Source organism: Leptodactylus fuscus, unplaced genomic scaffold (assembly GCF_031893055.1).
Source record: "Leptodactylus fuscus isolate aLepFus1 unplaced genomic scaffold, aLepFus1.hap2 HAP2_SCAFFOLD_208, whole genome shotgun sequence".
NCBI classification, from domain to species: Eukaryota; Metazoa; Chordata; class Amphibia; order Anura; family Leptodactylidae; genus Leptodactylus; species Leptodactylus fuscus.
Window position 1 is genome coordinate 154,683 of NW_027440231.1, and position 22,346 is coordinate 177,028.

Here is a 22,346-nt window from a genome sequence, read left to right on the forward strand (position 1 = left end):
CTGACTCTGCGGTGCACTATAGTCCCTGACATGGGCGTCACAAAACCGGGACCTGGTAGACTCCCCCCCCCCCCCCATTAGTCAGGGGAGTTAAGGTTGACCCCACAAAAAGCCACAATGGTAAGTCTCCTCTGCCAGAAGATGACTATGTGGTCTATACAGATCTACATCAAGATGAACCAGAACATTGAGCACAAGGACACACAAGCTCTCTGCCATAGTCCTTTATTAGGGCATCTCCACCCCATAGCCCTTGTCCTAACACTTCGCCAACCACCCAAGCCTTTAGAGAAGATCATATTCCATTATAAGTCCCATTTTTGAGATTTGTTCCTAACAACTCTTCTTGAGGTCCATCCCTGGCTTCTTCTACGGCCTAGAGAGGACCCGGCCAGCTCTTTGTGACATTGGCCGAACTCTCCCGTTTTCCTACTTATAACATTGTATAACCTGAAAGTAGAACCCTGGTTAACAAAATACTCTTTTATTTCCTGAGGAACACGTTCTCCAGATGGTCTGTAACGTCATGGTGGGATTCTAGGCTTTGAGTGTTGCTCACACTGGAGACATTCATTCAGGTTCTCTCCTGGGTGACTTGGTAACGGTATTAGATGGTCCCTTACAGTTACATGTGTCCCACAATCTGAGCACGTGAAGGTCTTCCCCCGTGTGTCCGCTCTCTCCTGAACCCCCAGATGACTATCACATGGGAATAGCGTCCCACAGTCCAAGCACGTAGCTGGTTCCTTCCCAGTATGGCTTTGTTGGTGTAAGGCAAGTTGGGCTTTATCTGGCCACGATTGACCACAGTCCGGACATGGAAAAGACTTCTTCCATCTATGGTATTTCTGATGGTTGATCAGCTGAGAGGTTCTGGAGAAGGTCCTCCCACACTCGGGACACTGAAGAGGGTCTTGCCCCTTATGGAGTCTTTGATGGGTGACAAGTTGGGCTTTCCTTAAGAAATACTCGCCACACTCGGGACATTGAGGAGTTTTCTTTCTAGAGTGAGCTCTTTGGTATCTAGTAAGGTTTGAGATGTCCCCAAATGTGGACTGTACGGGGTGTTGGTAAATGACTTCAATCTCGTTGATTGTAGCAGATGAATTGCTCTCTAGTTTATGACTCTCATTGGATAGTGGTGTAGCCTGATCATCTAGAAGTGTATGAGGTCCTCCACCACCTGAGGCCGGGTCCTCCTGCACATGAGCAGACGGATATTGTTGTGCATGGTCTGTGGACGCGCCAGGACCAGCAGGACATCTGTCTACCTTGGCTTCACTTTCCACATTACTATGAGAAGGTCGATATTGTGCGGGGTCTTCGGTTGTGTCGATTCTAGGGTCTAGGAGGCTTCCTCCATCATATGAACTGGGTTCCTCCTTAATATGAGATGACGGTTCTTGTCTGGGGTCTGTAGGTGTAGAGATGTCAGAACTTGTAAGGTTTGGTATAAAACATGAGATTGGTTCACCATTAAGATGAGAAGATTGAGACTGGGTTTGGTCTAGGGGTGTATAAGTGATGGAGTCCATGAGGTTCTCCTCATCCCTCGAGACTGGTTCTTCCTTAATATGAGAAGACAGACTTTCTACAACTGAAAGAAAAGCAAGAAATTAAAATTCCTCCCATTTTACTTCATAAATATTTGTGGTGATTCGAGTGCCTCGTACCTGGTGACATGAGGGTCTGCTGATCGGCCATCCTGATGTCCTTCTATGGTGAGGTCCAGGATCTTCTGCCCATGATGAAGATCTCAGTTCTCCGGAATCACCCACAAGCCAGACCTGCTAAATACCAATACAGGTACATGTCCCCATCTTCTGAGACCACACATCATGGAGACCCTCCTCTATATGTCCCCATCTTCTGAGACCACACGTCATGGAGACCCTCCTCTATATGTCCCCATCTTCTGAGACCACACGTCATGGAGACCCTCCTCTATATGTCCCCATCTTCTGAGACCACACGTCATGGAGACCCTCCTCTATATGTCCTCATCTAATGAGACCACACGTCATAGAGACCCTCCTCTATATGTCCCCATCTTCTGAGACCACACGTCATGGAGACCCTCCTCTATGTGTCCCCATCTACTGAGACCACACGTCATAGAGACCCTCCTCTATATGTCCTCATCTACTGAGACCACACGTCATAGAGACCCTCCTCTATATGTCCTCATCTACTGAGACCACACGTCATAGAGACCCTCCTCTATATGTCCTCATCTACTGAGACCACACGTCATAGAGACCCTCCTCTATATGTCCCCATCTTCTGAGACCACACGTCATAGAGACCCTCCTCTATATGTCCCCATCTACTGAGACCACACGTCATAGAGACCCTCCTCTATATGTCCTCATCTACTGAGACCACACGTCATAGAGACCCTCCTCTATATGTCCCCATCTTCTGAGACCACACGTCATGGAGACCCTCCTCTATATGTCCCCATCTTCTGAGACCACACGTCATGGAGACCCTCCTCTATATGTCCTCATCTAATGAGACCACACGTCATAGAGACCCTCCTCTATATGTCCCCATCTTCTGAGACCACACGTCATGGAGACCCTCCTCTATGTGTCCCCATCTACTGAGACCACACGTCATGGAGACCCTCCTCTATGTGTCCCCATCTACTGAGACCACACGTCATAGAGACCCTCCTCTATATGTCCTCATCTACTGAGACCACACGTCATAGAGACCCTCCTCTATATGTCCTCATCTACTGAGACCACACGTCATAGAGACCCTCCTCTATATGTCCCCATCTTCTGAGACCACACGTCATAGAGACCCTCCTCTATGTGTCCCCATCTACTGAGACCACACGTCATAGAGACCCTCCTCTATATGTCCTCATCTACTGAGACCACACGTCATGCACGGTAACCATATCTGTACTCAATGATGGACTATAGTAGAGAGGACGGCCTGGAGACCGGGGCCTGACCGAGACTTCTGAGCAGCCATTTTGGCGATGGCTGGAGGTCGCAGCGACCGGACCCAGCAAACAAAGGTTAATGTGAGGTCAGTCTGCTTGGGGACAGATGGGGCCGAGACCGACAGTGGGAAAGCACAGAATTGTTTCCCGGCGGCCGCTGATCTCCAATGGACCAACTATAGATAGGTCATCAGATAGTGAGGCCTCGATCACCCCTGAAATCTCATCCACACGATGGGGGGCAATTACTAAAGAGACCCCGTCACCGGCATCTAATGGCGCCAACAGTGAGAGGAACCATGTGATTATACTACAGAGAGAGGAACCATGTGATTATACTACAGAGAGAGGAACCATGTGATTATACTACAGAGAGAGGAACCATGTGATTATACTACAAGGAGCGCAACGATTCCAATACGACCCCGGAATTAGCCCGTCACGCCCAGATCGTAAGTTATACAGGTGAGGCCAAGTCACTTATATCAATGTGGTGTATATAGCGGAGGTAGCCCAGTGGGCGGGACAGGGCGGTACCAGCACCAGAACGTCCCACCCCACAATCTGCATGGCCAGCCCTCCGCACACCCCACAATCTGCATGGCCAGCCCTCCGCACACCCCACAATCTGCATGGCCAGCCCCTGCCCCTCACCTCTAGTTCTCCGCACACTCCACAATCTGCCCCTCACCTCTAGTTCTCCGCACACCCCACAATCTGCCCCTCACCTCTAGTTCTCCGCACACCCCACAATCTGCATGGCCAGCCCTCCGCACACCCCACAATCTGCCCCTCACCTCTAGTTCTCCGCACACCCCACAATCTGCATGGCCAGCCCCCCGCACACCCCACAATCTGCCCCTCACCTCTAGTTCTCCGCACACCCCACAATCTGCCCCTCACCTCTAGTTCTCCACAATCTGCCCCTCACCTCTAGTTCTCCACAATCTGCCCCTCACCTCTAGTTCTCCACAATCTGCCCCTCACCTCTAGTTCTCCGCACACCCCACAATCTGCCCCTCACCTCTAGTTCTCCGCACACTCCACAATCTGCCCCTCACCTCTAGTTCTCCGCACACCCCACAATCTGCCCCTCACCTCTAGTTCTCCGCACACCCCACAATCTGCCCCTCACCTCTAGTTCTCCGCACACCCCACAATCTGCATGGCCAGCCCTCCGCACACCCCACAATCTGCATGGCCAGCCCTCCGCACACCCCACAATCTGCATGGCCAGCCCTCCACACACCCCACAATCTGCATGGCCAGCCCTCCGCACACCCCACAATCTGCATGGCCAGCCCCTGCCCCTCACCTCTAGTTCTCCGCACACTCCACAATCTGCCCCTCACCTCTAGTTCTCCGCACACCCCACAATCTGCCCCTCACCTCTAGTTCTCCGCACACCCCACAATCTGCATGGCCAGCCCTCCGCACACCCCACAATCTGCCCCTCACCTCTAGTTCTCCGCACACCCCACAATCTGCATGGCCAGCCCCCCGCACACCCCACAATCTGCCCCTCACCTCTAGTTCTCCGCACACCCCACAATCTGCCCCTCACCTCTAGTTCTCCACAATCTGCCCCTCACCTCTAGTTCTCCACAATCTGCCCCTCACCTCTAGTTCTCCACAATCTGCCCCTCACCTCTAGTTCTCCACAATCTGCCCCTCACCTCTAGTTCTCCGCACACCCCACAATCTGCCCCTCACCTCTAGTTCTCCGCACACCCCACAATCTGCCCCTCACCTCTAGTTCTCCGCACACTCCACAATCTGCCCCTCACCTCTAGTTCTCCGCACACCCCACAATCTGCCCCTCACCTCTAGTTCTCCGCACACCCCACAATCTGCCCCTCACCTCTAGTTCTCCGCACACCCCACAATCTGCATGGCCAGCCCTCCGCACACCCCACAATCTGCATGGCCAGCCCTCCGCACACCCCACAATCTGCATGGCCAGCCCTCCGCACACCCCACAATCTGCATGGCCAGCCCTCCACACACCCCACAATCTGCATGGCCAGCCCTCCGCACACCCCACAATCTGCATGGCCAGCCCCTGCCCCTCACCTCTAGTTCTCCGCACACTCCACAATCTGCCCCTCACCTCTAGTTCTCCGCACACCCCACAATCTGCCCCTCACCTCTAGTTCTCCACACACCCCACAATCTGCATGGCCAGCCCTCCGCACACCCCACAATCTGCCCCTCACCTCTAGTTCTCCGCACACCCCACAATCTGCATGGCCAGCCCCCCGCACACCCCACAATCTGCCCCTCACCTCTAGTTCTCCGCACACCCCACAATCTGCCCCTCACCTCTAGTTCTCCACAATCTGCCCCTCACCTCTAGTTCTCCACAATCTGCCCCTCACCTCTAGTTCTCCGCACACCCCACAATCTGCCCCTCACCTCTAGTTCTCCACAATCTGCCCCTCACCTCTAGTTCTCCGCACACCCCACAATCTGCCCCTCACCTCTAGTTCTCCACAATCTGCCCCTCACCTCTAGTTCTCCGCACACCCCACAATCTGCCCCTCACCTCTAGTTCTCCGCACACCCCACAATCTGCCCCTCACCTCTAGTTCTCCGCACACCCCACAATCTGCCCCTCACCTCTAGTTCTCCACAATCTGCCCCTCACCTCTAGTTCTCCGCACACCCCACAATCTGCCCCTCACCTCTAGTTCTCCGCACACCCCACAATCTGCCCCTCACCTCTAGTTCTCCGCACACCCCACAATCTGCCCCTCACCTCTAGTTCTCCGCACACCCCACAATCTGCCCCTCACCTCTAGTTCTCCGCACACCCCACAATCTGCCCCTCACCTCTAGTTCTCCGCACACCCCACAATCTGCATGGCCAGCCCTCCGCACACCCCACAATCTGCATGGCCAGCCCTCCGCACACCCCACAATCTGCCCCTCACCTCTAGTTCTCCACAATCTGCCCCTCACCTCTAGTTCTCCGCACACCCCACAATCTGCATGGCCAGCCCTCCGCACACCCCACAATCTGCCCCTCACCTCTAGTTCTCCACACACTCCACAATCTGCCCCTCACCTCTAGTTCTCCACAATCTGCCCCTCACCTCTAGTTCTCCGCACACTCCACAATCTGCCCCTCACCTCTAGTTCTCCGCACACCCCACAATCTGCCCCTCACCTCTAGTTCTCCGCACACCCCACAATCTGCCCCTCACCTCTAGTTCTCCGCACACCCCACAATCTGCCCCTCACCTCTAGTTCTCCGCACACCCCACAATCTGCATGGCCAGCCCTCCGCACACCCCACAATCTGCATGGCCAGCCCTCCGCACACCCCACAATCTGCCCCTCACCTCTAGTTCTCCGCACACCCCACAATCTGCATGGCCAGCCCTCCGCACACCCCACAATCTGCCCCTCACCTCTAGTTCTCCGCACACCCCACAATCTGCCCCTCACCTCTAGTTCTCCGCACACCCCACAATCTGCCCCTCACCTCTAGTTCTCCGCACACCCCACAATCTGCCCCTCACCTCTAGTTCTCCGCACACCCCACAATCTGCCCCTCACCTCTAGTTCTCCGCACACCCCACAATCTGCATGGCCAGCCCTCCGCACACCCCACAATCTGCCCCTCACCTCTAGTTCTTCGCACACCCCACAATCTGCCCCTCATCTCTAGTTCTCCACACACTCCACAATCTGCCCCTCACCTCTAGTTCTCCACAATCTGCCCCTCACCTCTAGTTCTCCGCACACCCCACAATCTGCCCCTCACCTCTAGTTCTCCGCACACCCCACAATCTGCCCCTCACCTCTAGTTCTCCGCACACCCCACAATCTGCCCCTCACCTCTAGTTCTCCACAATCTGCCCCTCACCTCTAGTTCTCCGCACACCCCACAATCTGCCCCTCACCTCTAGTTCTCCGCACACTCCACAATCTGCCCCTCACCTCTAGTTCTCCACAATCTGCCCCTCACCTCTAGTTCTCCGCACACTCCACAATCTGCCCCTCACCTCTAGTTCTCCACAATCTGCCCCTCACCTCTAGTTCTCCGCACACCCCACAATCTGCCCCTCACCTCTAGTTCTCCGCACACTCCACAATCTGCCCCTCACCTCTAGTTCTCCGCACACCCCACAATCTGCCCCTCACCTCTAGTTCTCCGCACACCCCACAATCTGCCCCTCACCTCTAGTTCTCCGCACACTCCACAATCTGCCCCTCACCTCTAGTTCTCCGCACACTCCACAATCTGCCCCTCACCTCTAGTTCTCCACAATCTGCCCCTCACCTCTAGTTCTCCGCACACCCCACAATCTGCCCCTCACCTCTAGTTCTCCGCACACCCCACAATCTGCCCCTCACCTCTAGTTCTCCACAATCTGCCCCTCACCTCTAGTTCTCCGCACACCCCACAATCTGCCCCTCACCTCTAGTTCTCCGCACACCCCACAATCTGCCCCTCACCTCTAGTTCTCCGCACACCCCACAATCTGCCCCTCACCTCTAGTTCTCCGCACACCCCACAATCTGCCCCTCACCTCTAGTTCTCCGCACACTCCACAATCTGCCCCTCACCTCTAGTTCTCCGCACACCCCACAATCTGCCCCTCACCTCTAGTTCTCCACACACTCCACAATCTGCCCCTCACCTCTAGTTCTCCACAATCTGCCCCTCACCTCTAGTTCTCCGCACACCCCACAATCTGCCCCTCACCTCTAGTTCTCCGCACACCCCACAATCTGCCCCTCACCTCTAGTTCTCCACAATCTGCCCCTCACCTCTAGTTCTCCACAATCTGCCCCTCACCTCTAGTTCTCCGCACACCCCACAATCTGCCCCTCACCTCTAGTTCTCCGCACACCCCACAATCTGCCCCTCACCTCTAGTTCTCCACAATCTGCCCCCTCACCTCTAGTTCTCCGCACACCCCACAATCTGCCCCTCACCTCTAGTTCTCCGCACACCCCACAATCTGCCCCTCACCTCTAGTTCTCCACAATCTGCCCCTCACCTCTAGTTCTCCGCACACCCCACAATCTGCCCCTCACCTCTAGTTCTCCACAATCTGCCCCTCACCTCTAGTTCTCCACAATCTGCCCCTCACCTCTAGTTCTCCGCACACTCCACAATCTGCCCCTCACCTCTAGTTCTCCACAATCTGCCCCTCACCTCTAGTTCTCCGCACACCCCACAATCTGCCCCTCACCTCTAGTTCTCCGCACACCCCACAATCTGCCCCTCACCTCTAGTTCTCCACACACTCCACAATCTGCCCCTCACCTCTAGTTCTCCACAATCTGCCCCTCACCTCTAGTTCTCCGCACACTCCACAATCTGCCCCTCACCTCTAGTTCTCCGCACACTCCACAATCTGCCCCTCACCTCTAGTTCTCCGCACACTCCACAATCTGCCCCTCACCTCTAGTTCTCCGCACACCCCACAATCTGCATGGCCAGCCCTCCGCACACCCCACAATCTGCCCCTCACCTCTAGTTCTCCGCACACCCCACAATCTGCCCCTCACCTCTAGTTCTCCACAATCTGCCCCTCACCTCTAGTTCTCCACAATCTGCCCCTCACCTCTAGTTCTCCGCACACCCCACAATCTGCCCCTCACCTCTAGTTCTCCGCACACCCCACAATCTGCCCCTCACCTCTAGTTCTCCGCACACCCCACAATCTGCATGGCCAGCCCTCCGCACACCCCACAATCTGCATGGCCAGCCCTCCGCACACCCCACAATCTGCATGGCCAGCCCTCCGCACACCCCACAATCTGCCCCTCACCTCTAGTTCTCCGCACACCCCACAATCTGCCCCTCACCTCTAGTTCTCCGCACACCCCACAATCTGCATGGCCAGCCCTCCGCACACCCCACAATCTGCCCCTCACCTCTAGTTCTCCGCACACCCCACAATCTGCCCCTCACCTCTAGTTCTCCGCACACCCCACAATCTGCCCCTCACCTCTAGTTCTCCGCACACCCCACAATCTGCCCCTCACCTCTAGTTCTCCGCACACCCCACAATCTGCATGGCCAGCCCTCCGCACACCCCACAATCTGCCCCTCACCTCTAGTTCTTCGCACACCCCACAATCTGCCCCTCATCTCTAGTTCTCCACACACTCCACAATCTGCCCCTCACCTCTAGTTCTCCACAATCTGCCCCTCACCTCTAGTTCTCCGCACACCCCACAATCTGCCCCTCACCTCTAGTTCTCCGCACACCCCACAATCTGCCCCTCACCTCTAGTTCTCCGCACACCCCACAATCTGCCCCTCACCTCTAGTTCTCCGCACACTCCACAATCTGCCCCTCACCTCTAGTTCTCCACAATCTGCCCCTCACCTCTAGTTCTCCGCACACTCCACAATCTGCCCCTCACCTCTAGTTCTCCACAATCTGCCCCTCACCTCTAGTTCTCCGCACACCCCACAATCTGCCCCTCACCTCTAGTTCTCCGCACACTCCACAATCTGCCCCTCACCTCTAGTTCTCCACAATCTGCCCCTCACCTCTAGTTCTCCGCACACCCCACAATCTGCCCCTCACCTCTAGTTCTCCGCACACTCCACAATCTGCCCCTCACCTCTAGTTCTCCACACACCCCACAATCTGCCCCTCACCTCTAGTTCTCCGCACACTCCACAATCTGCCCCTCACCTCTAGTTCTCCGCACACTCCACAATCTGCCCCTCACCTCTAGTTCTCCGCACACCCCACAATCTGCCCCTCACCTCTAGTTCTCCGCACACTCCACAATCTGCCCCTCACCTCTAGTTCTCCGCACACTCCACAATCTGCCCCTCACCTCTAGTTCTCCGCACACTCCACAATCTGCCCCTCACCTCTAGTTCTCCGCACACTCCACAATCTGCCCCTCACCTCTAGTTCTCCGCACACCCCACAATCTGCCCCTCACCTCTAGTTCTCCACACACTCCACAATCTGCCCCTCACCTCTAGTTCTCCACAATCTGCCCCTCACCTCTAGTTCTCCGCACACCCCACAATCTGCCCCTCACCTCTAGTTCTCCGCACACCCCACAATCTGCCCCTCACCTCTAGTTCTCCGCACACCCCACAATCTGCCCCTCACCTCTAGTTCTCCACAATCTGCCCCTCACCTCTAGTTCTCCGCACACCCCACAATCTGCCCCTCACCTCTAGTTCTCCACAATCTGCCCCTCACCTCTAGTTTTCCACAATCTGCCCCTCACCTCTAGTTCTCCGCACACTCCACAATCTGCCCCTCACCTCTAGTTCTCCACAATCTGCCCCTCACCTCTAGTTCTCCGCACACCCCACAATCTGCCCCTCACCTCTAGTTCTCCGCACACCCCACAATCTGCCCCTCACCTCTAGTTCTCCACACACTCCACAATCTGCCCCTCACCTCTAGTTCTCCACAATCTGCCCCTCACCTCTAGTTCTCCGCACACTCCACAATCTGCCCCTCACCTCTAGTTCTCCGCACACTCCACAATCTGCCCCTCACCTCTAGTTCTCCACAATCTGCCCCTCACCTCTAGTTCTCCGCACACCCCACAATCTGCCCCTCACCTCTAGTTCTCCGCACACCCCACAATCTGCCCCTCACCTCTAGTTCTCCGCACACCCCACAATCTGCATGGCCAGCCCTCCGCACACCCCACAATCTGCCCCTCACCTCTAGTTCTCCGCACACCCCACAATCTGCCCCTCACCTCTAGTTCTCCACAATCTGCCCCTCACCTCTAGTTCTCCACAATCTGCCCCTCACCTCTAGTTCTCCGCACACCCCACAATCTGCCCCTCACCTCTAGTTCTCCGCACACCCCACAATCTGCCCCTCACCTCTAGTTCTCCGCACACCCCACAATCTGCCCCTCACCTCTAGTTCTCCGCACACCCCACAATCTGCCCCTCACCTCTAGTTCTCCGCACACCCCACAATCTGCATGGCCAGCCCTCCGCACACCCCACAATCTGCATGGCCAGCCCTCCGCACACCCCACAATCTGCCCCTCACCTCTAGTTCTCCGCACACCCCACAATCTGCCCCTCACCTCTAGTTCTCCGCACACCCCACAATCTGCATGGCCAGCCCTCCGCACACCCCACAATCTGCCCCTCACCTCTAGTTCTCCGCACACCCCACAATCTGCCCCTCACCTCTAGTTCTCCGCACACCCCACAATCTGCCCCTCACCTCTAGTTCTCCGCACACCCCACAATCTGCCCCTCACCTCTAGTTCTCCGCACACCCCACAATCTGCATGGCCAGCCCTCCGCACACCCCACAATCTGCCCCTCACCTCTAGTTCTTCGCACACCCCACAATCTGCCCCTCATCTCTAGTTCTCCACACACTCCACAATCTGCCCCTCACCTCTAGTTCTCCACAATCTGCCCCTCACCTCTAGTTCTCCGCACACCCCACAATCTGCCCCTCACCTCTAGTTCTCCACAATCTGCCCCTCACCTCTAGTTCTCCGCACACCCCACAATCTGCCCCTCACCTCTAGTTCTCCACAATCTGCCCCTCACCTCTAGTTCTCCACAATCTGCCCCTCACCTCTAGTTCTCCGCACACTCCACAATCTGCCCCTCACCTCTAGTTCTCCGCATACTCCACAATCTGCCCCTCACCTCTAGTTCTCCGCACACTCCACAATCTGCCCCTCACCTCTAGTTCTCCGCACACTCCACAATCTGCCCCTCACCTCTAGTTCTCCACAATCTGCCCCTCACCTCTAGTTCTCCACAATCTGCCCCTCACCTCTAGTTCTCCACAATCTGCCCCTCACCTCTAGTTCTCCGCACACCCCACAATCTGCCCCTCACCTCTAGTTCTCCGCACACCCCACAATCTGCCCCTCACCTCTAGTTCTCCGCACACTCCACAATCTGCCCCTCACCTCTAGTTCTCCACAATCTGCCCCTCACCTCTAGTTCTCCGCACACTCCACAATCTGCCCCTCACCTCTAGTTCTCCACAATCTGCCCCTCACCTCTAGTTCTCCGCACACCCCACAATCTGCCCCTCACCTCTAGTTCTCCGCACACTCCACAATCTGCCCCTCACCTCTAGTTCTCCACAATCTGCCCCTCACCTCTAGTTCTCCGCACACCCCACAATCTGCCCCTCACCTCTAGTTCTCCGCACACCCCACAATCTGCCCCTCACCTCTAGTTCTCCGCACACTCCACAATCTGCCCCTCACCTCTAGTTCTCCGCACACTCCACAATCTGCCCCTCACCTCTAGTTCTCCGCACACTCCACAATCTGCCCCTCACCTCTAGTTCTCCACACACTCCACAATCTGCCCCTCACCTCTAGTTCTCCGCACACCCCACAATCTGCCCCTCACCTCTAGTTCTCCACACACTCCACAATCTGCCCCTCACCTCTAGTTCTCCGCACACTCCACAATCTGCCCCTCACCTCTAGTTCTCCGCACACTCCACAATCTGCCCCTCACCTCTAGTTCTCCACAATCTGCCCCTCACCTCTAGTTCTCCGCACACCCCACAATCTGCCCCTCACCTCTAGTTCTCCGCACACCCCACAATCTGCCCCTCACCTCTAGTTCTCCGCACACCCCACAATCTGCCCCTCACCTCTAGTTCTCCGCACACCCCACAATCTGCCCCTCACCTCTAGTTCTCCGCACACCCCACAATCTGCCCCTCACCTCTAGTTCTCCGCACACTCCACAATCTGCCCCTCACCTCTAGTTCTCCACAATCTGCCCCTCACCTCTAGTTCTCCGCACACCCCACAATCTGCCCCTCACCTCTAGTTCTCCACAATCTGCCCCTCACCTCTAGTTCTCCGCACACCCCACAATCTGCCCCTCACCTCTAGTTCTCCACAATCTGCCCCTCACCTCTAGTTCTCCGCACACCCCACAATCTGCCCCTCACCTCTAGTTCTCCACAATCTGCCCCTCACCTCTAGTTCTCCACAATCTGCCCCTCACCTCTAGTTCTCCGCACACTCCACAATCTGCCCCTCACCTCTAGTTCTCCGCATACTCCACAATCTGCCCCTCACCTCTAGTTCTCCGCACACTCCACAATCTGCCCCTCACCTCTAGTTCTCCGCACACTCCACAATCTGCCCCTCACCTCTAGTTCTCCACAATCTGCCCCTCACCTCTAGTTCTCCACAATCTGCCCCTCACCTCTAGTTCTCCGCACACCCCACAATCTGCCCCTCACCTCTAGTTCTCCGCACACTCCACAATCTGCCCCTCACCTCTAGTTCTCCGCACACTCCACAATCTGCCCCTCACCTCTAGTTCTCCGCACACTCCACAATCTGCCCCTCACCTCTAGTTCTCCGCACACCCCACAATCTGCCCCTCACCTCTAGTTCTCCGCACACCCCCACAATCTGCCCCTCACCTCTAGTTCTCCGCACACCCCACAATCTGCCCCTCACCTCTAGTTCTCCGCACACCCCACAATCTGCCCCTCACCTCTAGTTCTCCGCACACTCCACAATCTGCCCCTCACCTCTAGTTCTCCACAATCTGCCCCTCACCTCTAGTTCTCCGCACACCCCACAATCTGCCCCTCACCTCTAGTTCTCCGCACACCCCACAATCTGCCCCTCACCTCTAGTTCTCCGCACACTCCACAATCTGCCCCTCACCTCTAGTTCTCCGCACACCCCCACAATCTGCCCCTCACCTCTAGTTCTCCGCACACCCCACAATCTGCCCCTCACCTCTAGTTCTCCGCACACCCCACAATCTGCCCCTCACCTCTAGTTCTCCGCACACTCCACAATCTGCCCCTCACCTCTAGTTCTCCACAATCTGCCCCTCACCTCTAGTTCTCCGCACACCCCACAATCTGCCCCTCACCTCTAGTTCTCCACACACCCCACAATCTGCCCCTCACCTCTAGTTCTCCGCACACCCCACAATCTGCCCCTCACCTCTAGTTCTCCGCACACCCCACAATCTGCCCCTCACCTCTAGTTCTCCGCACACTCCACAATCTGCCCCTCACCTCTAGTTCTCCGCACACCCCACAATCTGCCCCTCACCTCTAGTTCTCCGCACACTCCACAATCTGCCCCTCACCTCTAGTTCTCCGCACACCCCACAATCTGCCCCTCACCTCTAGTTCTCCGCACACTCCACAATCTGCCCCTCACCTCTAGTTCTCCACAATCTGCCCCTCACCTCTAGTTCTCCGCACACCCCACAATCTGCCCCTCACCTCTAGTTCTCCGCACACCCCACAATCTGCCCCTCACCTCTAGTTCTCCGCACACTCCACAATCTGCCCCTCACCTCTAGTCCTCCGCACACCCCACAATCTGCCCCTCACCTCTAGTTCTCCGCACACTCCACAATCTGCCCCTCACCTCTAGTTCTCCGCACACTCCACAATCTGCCCCTCACCTCTAGTCCTCCGCACACCCCACAATCTGCCCCTCACCTCTAGTTCTCCGCACACTCCACAATCTGCCCCTCACCTCTAGTTCTCCACAATCTGCCCCTCACCTCTAGTTCTCCGCACACCCCACAATCTGCCCCTCACCTCTAGTTCTCCGCACACCCCACAATCTGCCCCTCACCTCTAGTTCTCCGCACACCCCACAATCTGCCCCTCACCTCTAGTTCTCCGCACACCCCACAATCTGCCCCTCACCTCTAGTTCTCCGCACACCCCACAATCTGCCCCTCACCTCTAGTTCTCCGCACACCCCACAATCTGCCCCTCACCTCTAGTTCTCCGCACACTCCACAATCTGCCCCTCACCTCTAGTTCTCCGCACACCCCACAATCTGCCCCTCACCTCTAGTTCTCCGCACACCCCACAATCTGCCCCTCACCTCTAGTTTTCCGCACACCCCACAATCTGCCCCTCACCTCTAGTTCTCCGCACACCCCACAATCTGCCCCTCACCTCTAGTTCTCCGCACACCCCACAATCTGCCCCTCACCTCTAGTTCTCCGCACACCCCACAATCTGCCCCTCACCTCTAGTTCTCCGCACACCCCACAATCTGCCCCTCACCTCTAGTTCTCCGCACACCCCACAATCTGCCCCTCACCTCTAGTTCTCCGCACACCCCACAATCTGCCCCTCACCTCTAGTTCTCCGCACACCCCACAATCTGCCCCTCACCTCTAGTTCTCCGCACACCCCACAATCTGCCCCTCACCTCTAGTTCTCCGCACACCCCACAATCTGCATTTCTCTTCACAGGAGATCCCGGCAGAGATCACGTGACGTCAGCAGTGGGCGGGGACATCCTGCCGCTTCCGGTAACATAGAGGACTACAACAACATGGCGGCCCCCTGAGCGAGTCTGTGCGGTATGTTGTGTTCTGTCGCTGTCAGTGAGTGAGTGTATGTCCGTGTATATAGTGCTTCTCTGCTTATATATACAGGGCTTGTTCTGTGCAGGTATATACGGGGCAGGGGTCGTTCTGTGCAGGTGTATACGGGGCAGAGGTCGTTCTGTGCAGGTATATACGGGGCAGGGGTCGTTCTGTGCAGGGGTATACGGGGCAGGGGTCGTTCTGTGCAGGGGTATACGGGGCAGAGGTCGTTCTGTGCAGGTATATACGGGGCAGGGGTCGTTCTGTGCAGGTGTATACGGGGCAGGGGTCGTGTTGTGCAGGTATATACGGGGCAGGGGTCGTTCTGTGCAGGTATATACGGGGCAGGGGTCGTTCTGTGCAGGGGTATACGGGGCAGAGGTCGTTCTGTGCAGGTATATACGGGGCAGGGGTCGTTCTGTGCAGGGGTATACGGGGCAGAGGTCGTTCTGTGCAGGGGTATACGGGGCAGAGGTCGTTCTGTGCAGGTATATACGGGGCAGGGGTCGTTCTGTGCAGGTATATACGGGGCAGAGGTCGTTCTGTGCAGGTATATACGGGGCAGGGGTCGTTCTGTGCAGGTATATACGGGGCAGGGGTCGTTCTGTGCAGGGGTATACGGGGCAGAGGTCGTTCTGTGCAGGTATATACGGGGCAGGGGTCGTTCTGTGCAGGTGTATACGGGGCAGAGGTCGTTCTGTGCAGGTATATACGGGGCAGGGGTCGTTCTGTGCAGGGGTATACGGGGCAGAGGTCGTTCTGTGCAGGTATATACGGGGCAGAGGTCGTTCTGTGCAGGTATATACGGGGCAGGGGTCGTTCTGTGCAGGTATATACGGGGCAGGGGTCGTTCTGTGCAGGGGTATACGGGGCAGAGGTCGTTCTGTGCAGGTATATACGGGGCAGGGGTCGTTCTGTGCAGGTGTATACGGGGCAGAGGTCGTTCTGTGCAGGTGTATACGGGGCAGAGGTCGTTCTGTGCAGGTATATACGGGGCAGAGGTCGTTCTGTGCAGGTATATACGGGGCAGGAGTTGCGTTGTGCAGGGGTATACGGGGCAGGGGTCGTGTTGTGCAGGGGTATACGGGGCAGGGGTCGTTCTGTGCAGGGGTATACGGGGCAGGGGTCGTTCTGTGCAGGGGTATACGGGGCAGGGGTCGTTCTGTGCAGGGGTATACGGGGCAGGGGTCGTTCTGTGCAGGGGTATACGGGGCAGAGGTCGTTCTGTGCAGGTATATACGGGGCAGGGGTCGTGTTGTGCAGGTATATACGGGGCAGGGGTCGTTCTGTGCAGGGGTATACGGGGCAGGGGTCGTTCTGTGCAGGTGTATACGGGGCAGGGGTCGTTCTGTGCAGGGGTATACGGGGCAGGGGTCGTGTTGTGCAGGGGTATACGGGGCAGGGGTCGTGTTGTGCAGGGGTATACGGGGCAGGGGTCGTTCTGTGCAGGGGTATACGGGGCAGGGGTCGTTCTGTGCAGGGGTATACGGGGCAGGGGTCGTTCTGTGCAGGGGTATACGGGGCAGGGGTCGTTCTGTGCAGGGGTATACGGGGCAGGGGTCGTTCTGTGCAGGGGTATACGGGGCAGGGGTCGTTCTGTGCAGGGGTATACAGGGCAGGGGTTGTACGTTACTTATATATATAATGAGGTTTCTCCTATTTCTCTCCTCATGGGATGAGAACCAGCAGTGAGGGGGTTAATGCAGTCAGTGGGCGGGGCAGGAGGTTCCTGTTTTGGTTGTGTGTCATGTGACTGGTCAGGAGGCGGAGCTGGTGCTGGGTCATCACCTCACTATGACTATGTGACTAATGGAGTATGAGGACAGGGGTTTATGGGGTATATGGACCCCCCTATGTATCTCCCTATGTACCCCCTGTGTATCCCCTCTATGTACCCCCTTATGTAATCCCCTATGTACCCCCCTATGTACCCCCCCCATGTACCGCCTGGTGTTTGCCCCGGTGCAGGTTACATTACTGATGCCGCCTCCGTATATTCCTTATAGTCTGGATCAGAGAACAAGGTGGACAAGTGAACGAGCACAGACAAAATGGCTGCAGAAATAAAGCACAAGAGACGTGACATTGCTGGGCTGCGCTGCGAACGCGTGACAGGAGAGAAGAGGATATTACAGGAAGACGCCGGAACTGCCCCTGGGCTAGAGAGAAGGGAACCCCAGAGAGTCCGGGCACATTGTGCAAGTCTGCCGGGAGCGTCTTATAAGCCAGTAAGTAGTTGTCATGTGCGAGCTGTGAGTGCGCGAGCCGTGCGTGGTGAGTGTGCGACCTGTGCGTGTGCAAGCTGTGTGTGGTCGGTGCGCGAGCCGTGCGTGGTGAGTGCGCGAGCCGTGCGTGGTGAGTGCGCGAGCCGTGCGTGGTGGGTGGTCATATAGGGGCCTATATTTGGGGCCTTGACCCAGCAGCTAATCTCAGGTCTTATTCCAGTCCTCGCTGGGGCCGGTGCTCACTGCTCTCAGTATATATATATATATATACAGTGCAGACTACTAGTTTGGCCACGCCTTCTCACTCGCAGAGTTTTCTGTATCTCCAGGACTCTGACACTGAGGTCAGACATGTGGGATTATAGACTTACCAGACATGGGACACAGCTGACAATCTGTCTTCTATTCTCGCTTCTTCCTTTTCCTCTGATTCCTGCTCTGCACACTCGTGGCATTCTCTTGATCAGCTCCATGAGGTAGTCACCTGACAATTGTTAAGGGGCTTTAAAGGGGATGTGCTGATAAGGAGACTTATTCCCTATCGCTCTTTGTAATGGAGAAGCTTCCACAACCATCGCTCCATTCACATCTGCGGGGCGAGGCTGGACAATACAGTGCTGCAGCCCCAATGAAGTGAATGGAGCGTCCATGACACAAGTGCCCGGGTCTCCTCCGACCAACAATACTCCATAGAGGAGAAGCAGAAGAGTTACTGGTCACCTGGCCACTGCCGTCCTCTCATAGTCAGGTCAGATTATCTTCCTCTGTATTACATGAAGACAGATGACTATGTGAAGCAGACGTCCCCTAAGGAGCCGCAACAAGAGCCACGTGAAGATCAGCTGGACAAGGAGGTCCATGATGGGGAGGCGCTAACCCAAAAAGTGTTACACCTGACCCTGGAGATGATCTGTCTGCTGACTGGAGAGGTGAGGGACCCTGCAAATATGGCCGCAGTATATTCCAGAAGAGAGCGCCCTGCTCATAGCGGTGACCGTGTCTCTTATATAGGATCATATTGTGGTGGAGAAGACCTTTACCCGGCATCTCAGACTGAGCCCAAGCAGGGAGCCGTCACCTCCTCAGATGAACAAGAAGATCCTGGAGCTGACCAACGAGATGATGTGTCTGCTGAGCGGAGAGGTGAGCGCTGCCGGGAATGCTGGGACATTAGAGACTAACACAAGGGATGATGTGTCTGGAGGATGATGAGGACGGTGTCATTGTGTTGTCAGGTTCCTATAAGGTGTCAGGATGTCACCGTCTATTTCTCCATGGAGGAGTGGGAGTATTTAGAAGGACACAAGGATCTGTACAAGGAGGTGATGATGGACGACCCCCAGACCCCCACATCACCCAGGTAAGAGGAGAGATGGTAGAGAGCAGTATGGAGGGGCCCCTAGATCCCACCCCCCCATCATCTGACCCCCACATCACCAGGTAAGAGGAGAGATGGTAGAGAGCAGTATGGAGGGGCCCCTAGATCCCCCCCCCATCATCTGACCCCCACATCACCAGGTAAGAGGAGAGATGGTAGAGAGCAGTATGGAGGGGCCCCTAGATCCCCCCCCCCCCCCCATCATCTGACCCCCCACATCACCAGGTAAGAGGAGTGATGGTAGAGAGCAGTATGGAGGGGCCCCTAGATCCCCCCCCCCCCCATCATCTGACCCCCACATCACCAGGTAAGAGGAGAGATGGTAGAGAGCAGTATGGAGGGGCCCCTAGATCCCCCCCCCCCCCATCATCTGACCCCCACATCACCAGGTAAGAGGAGTGATGGTAGAGAGCAGTATGGAGGGGCCCCTAGATCCCCCCCCCCCCCATCATCTGACCCCCACATCACCAGGTAAGAGGAGAGATGGTAGAGAGCAGTATGGAGGGGCCCCTAGATCCCCCCCCCATCATCTGACCCCCACATCACCAGGTAAGAGGAGAGATGGTAGAGAGCGAGAGCAGTATGGAGGGGCCCCTAGATCCCCCCCCCATCATCTGACCCCCACATCACCAGGTAAGAGGAGAGATGGTAGAGAGCAGTATGGAGGGGCCCCTAGATCCCCCCCCCCATCATCTGACCCCCACATCACCAGGTAAGAGGAGAGATGGTAGAGAGCAGTATGGAGGGGCCCCTAGATCCCCCCCCCCCATCATCTGACCCCCACATCACCAGGTAAGAGGAGAGATGGTAGAGAGCAGTATGGAGGGGCCCCTAGATCCCCCCCCCCCATCATCTGACCCCCCACATCACCAGGTAAGAGGAGAGATGGTAGAGAGCAGTATGGAGGGGCCCCTAGATCCCCCCCCCCCCATCATCTGACCCCCACATCACCAGGTAAGAGGAGAGATGGTAGAGAGCAGTATGGAGGGGCCCCTAGATCCCCCCCCCCCATCATCTGACCCCCCACATCACCAGGTAAGAGGAGTGATGGTAGAGAGCAGTATGGAGGGGCCCCTAGATCCCCCCCCCCCCATCATCTGACCCCCACATCACCAGGTAAGAGGAGAGATGGTAGAGAGCAGTATGGAGGGGCCCCTAGATCCCCCCCCCATCATCTGACCCCCACATCACCAGGTAAGAGGAGAGATGGTAGAGAGCAGTATGGAGGGGCCCCTAGATCCCCCCCCCCATCATCTGACCCCCACATCACCAGGTAAGAGGAGAGATGGTAGAGAGCAGTATGGAGGGGCCCCTAGATCCCCCCCCCATCATCTGACCCCCCACATCACCAGGTAAGAGGAGAGATGGTAGAGAGCAGTATGGAGGGGCCCCTAGATCCCCCCCCATCATCTGACCCCCCACATCACCAGGTAAGAGGAGAGATGGTAGAGAGCAGTATGGAGGGGCCCCTAGATCCCCCCCCCCCATCATCTGACCCCCACATCACCAGGTAAGAGGAGAGATGGTAGAGAGCAGTATGGAGGGGCCCCTAGATCCCCCCCCCCCCCATCATCTGACCCCCACATCACCAGGTAAGAGGAGAGATGGTAGAGAGCAGTATGGAGGGGCCCCTAGATCCCCCCCCCCCCCATCATCTGACCCCCACATCACCAGGTAAGAGGAGAGATGGTAGAGAGCAGTATGGAGGGGCCCCTAGATCCCCCCCCCCCCCCCATCATCTGACCCCCACATCACCAGGTAAGAGGAGAGATGGTAGAGAGCAGTATGGAGGGGCCCCTAGATCCCCCCCCCCATCATCTGACCCCCACGTCACCAGGTAAGAGGAGAGATGGTAGAGAGCAGTATGGAGGGGCCCCTAGATCCCCCCCCCCCATCATCTGACCCCCACGTCACCAGGTAAGAGGAGAGATGGTAGAGAGCAGTATGGAGGGGCCCCTAGATCCCCCCCCCCATCATCTGACCCCCACATCACCAGGTAAGAGGAGAGATGGTAGAGAGCAGTATGGAGGGGCCCCTAGATCCCCCCCCCCCCCCCCGTCATCTGACCCCCACATCACCAGGTAAGAGGAGAGATGGTAGAGAGCAGTATGGAGGGGCCCCTAGATCCCCCCCCCCCCCATCATCTGACCCCCACATCACCAGGTAAGAGGAGAGATGGTAGAGAGCAGTATGGAGGGGCCCCTAGATCCCCCCCCCCCCATCATCTGACCCCCCACATCACCAGGTAAGAGGAGAGATGGAATGAGAGAGCAGTATGGAGGGGCCCCTAGATCCCCCCCCCCCATCATCTGACCCCCACATCACCAGGTAAGAGGAGAGATGGTAGAGAGCAGTATGGAGGGGCCCCTAGATCTCCCCCCCCCATCATCTGACCCCCACATCACCAGGTAAGAGGAGAGATGGTAGAGAGCAGTATGGAGGGGCCCCTAGATCCCCCTCCCCCATCATCTGACCCCCACATCACCAGGTAAGAGGAGAGATGGTAGAGAGCAGTATGGAGGGGCCCCTAGATCCCCCCCCCCCCATCATCTGACCCCCACATCACCAGGTAAGAGGAGAGATGGTAGAGAGCAGTATGGAGGGGCCCCTAGATCCCCCTCCCCCATCATCTGACCCCCACATCACCAGGTAAGAGGAGAGATGGTAGAGAGCAGTATGGAGGGGCCCCTAGATCCCCCCCCATCATCTGACCCCCACATCACCAGGTAAGAGGAGAGATGGTAGAGAGCAGTATGGAGGGGCCCCTAGATCCCCCCCCCCATCATCTGACCCCCACATCACCAGGTAAGAGGAGAGATGGTAGAGAGCAGTATGGAGGGGCCCCTAGATCCCCCCCCCCCCCTGTATTATTTTATATTTCCAGATATTAACAAAGGAAATATAAAATTACCATAAGGGCCCCGACATGTCTCGAAACCAAAACGTTACTCAGGGTGAGAACCAGGAATGGGGACAGTGGTGAGAAGGTCTCTATAAGGTGACAGTAAGAACAATATCACATATAGGGTACGTATATACACATACAATGTGCTAATGGGTGACAATGTCTCCGTACAGGTGGCCCCTGCCAGGTAACCGCACCGTCTATATGGGAATCTGCCGACCATCAGGAGAACATATTCCGAAATGAATTCCCTACAAGAAGTCTGAGCCCGATCTCCTGTAACGGTGGAGGTTTCAGGGGAGCCGCAGACCAAGCAGGGCGCCCAGCTGTATATATGAAGGGGGATCACGGCTCTGGGGAAGGGGTCACAGACTTAGAATACAGAACAGTTCCCTCAAAGGAGGATGATGAAGGTGTCATGGACCATATCTACAGACCTACATCTACAGACTGTGCACGAGAAGATCCCCAGGCTCAGATTAAGGAGGAGCCGCTCTCATGGGATGGAGGGAAGTATATAGATGATCCATACGTGCCTACAGAT

At 56.4% G+C, this 22,346-nt stretch overlaps 1 protein-coding gene across 3 annotated transcripts; it reads right to left on the reverse strand.

The window, feature by feature from the left end:
- Positions 1 to 209: 209 nt before the first annotated feature.
- On the reverse strand, positions 210 to 15,202 carry LOC142187369 (uncharacterized). Of its 3 annotated transcripts, none has more exons than XM_075261573.1 (3): positions 15,135 to 15,202; positions 1,674 to 1,790; positions 210 to 1,597 (listed from the first exon to the last, which is right to left on the reverse strand). In XM_075261573.1, exons 2-3 carry the CDS (start codon positions 1,702 to 1,704, stop codon positions 525 to 527), a joined length of 1,104 nt encoding a protein of 367 aa, XP_075117674.1. In that variant the 5' UTR covers positions 1,705 to 1,790; positions 15,135 to 15,202; the 3' UTR covers positions 210 to 524. The 3 variants fall into 3 exon arrangements, with proteins under 3 accessions (XP_075117674.1, XP_075117675.1, XP_075117676.1); XM_075261574.1 differs by having other exon boundaries at positions 1,674 to 1,787; positions 15,135 to 15,195; XM_075261575.1 differs by lacking the exon at positions 15,135 to 15,202 and adding an exon at positions 5,990 to 6,012.
- Positions 15,203 to 22,346: the final 7,144 nt, after the last annotated feature.

Coding starts and splice junctions, on each gene's coding strand:
- LOC142187369 (XM_075261573.1), bottom strand. CDS start 1,704: ATGGCCGATCAGCAGACCCTCATGTCACCAG. Junction 1,598..1,673: donor GCAGACCCTCATGTCACCAG/GTACGAGGCACT, acceptor CTTTTCTTTCAG/TTGTAGAAAGTCTGTCTTCT.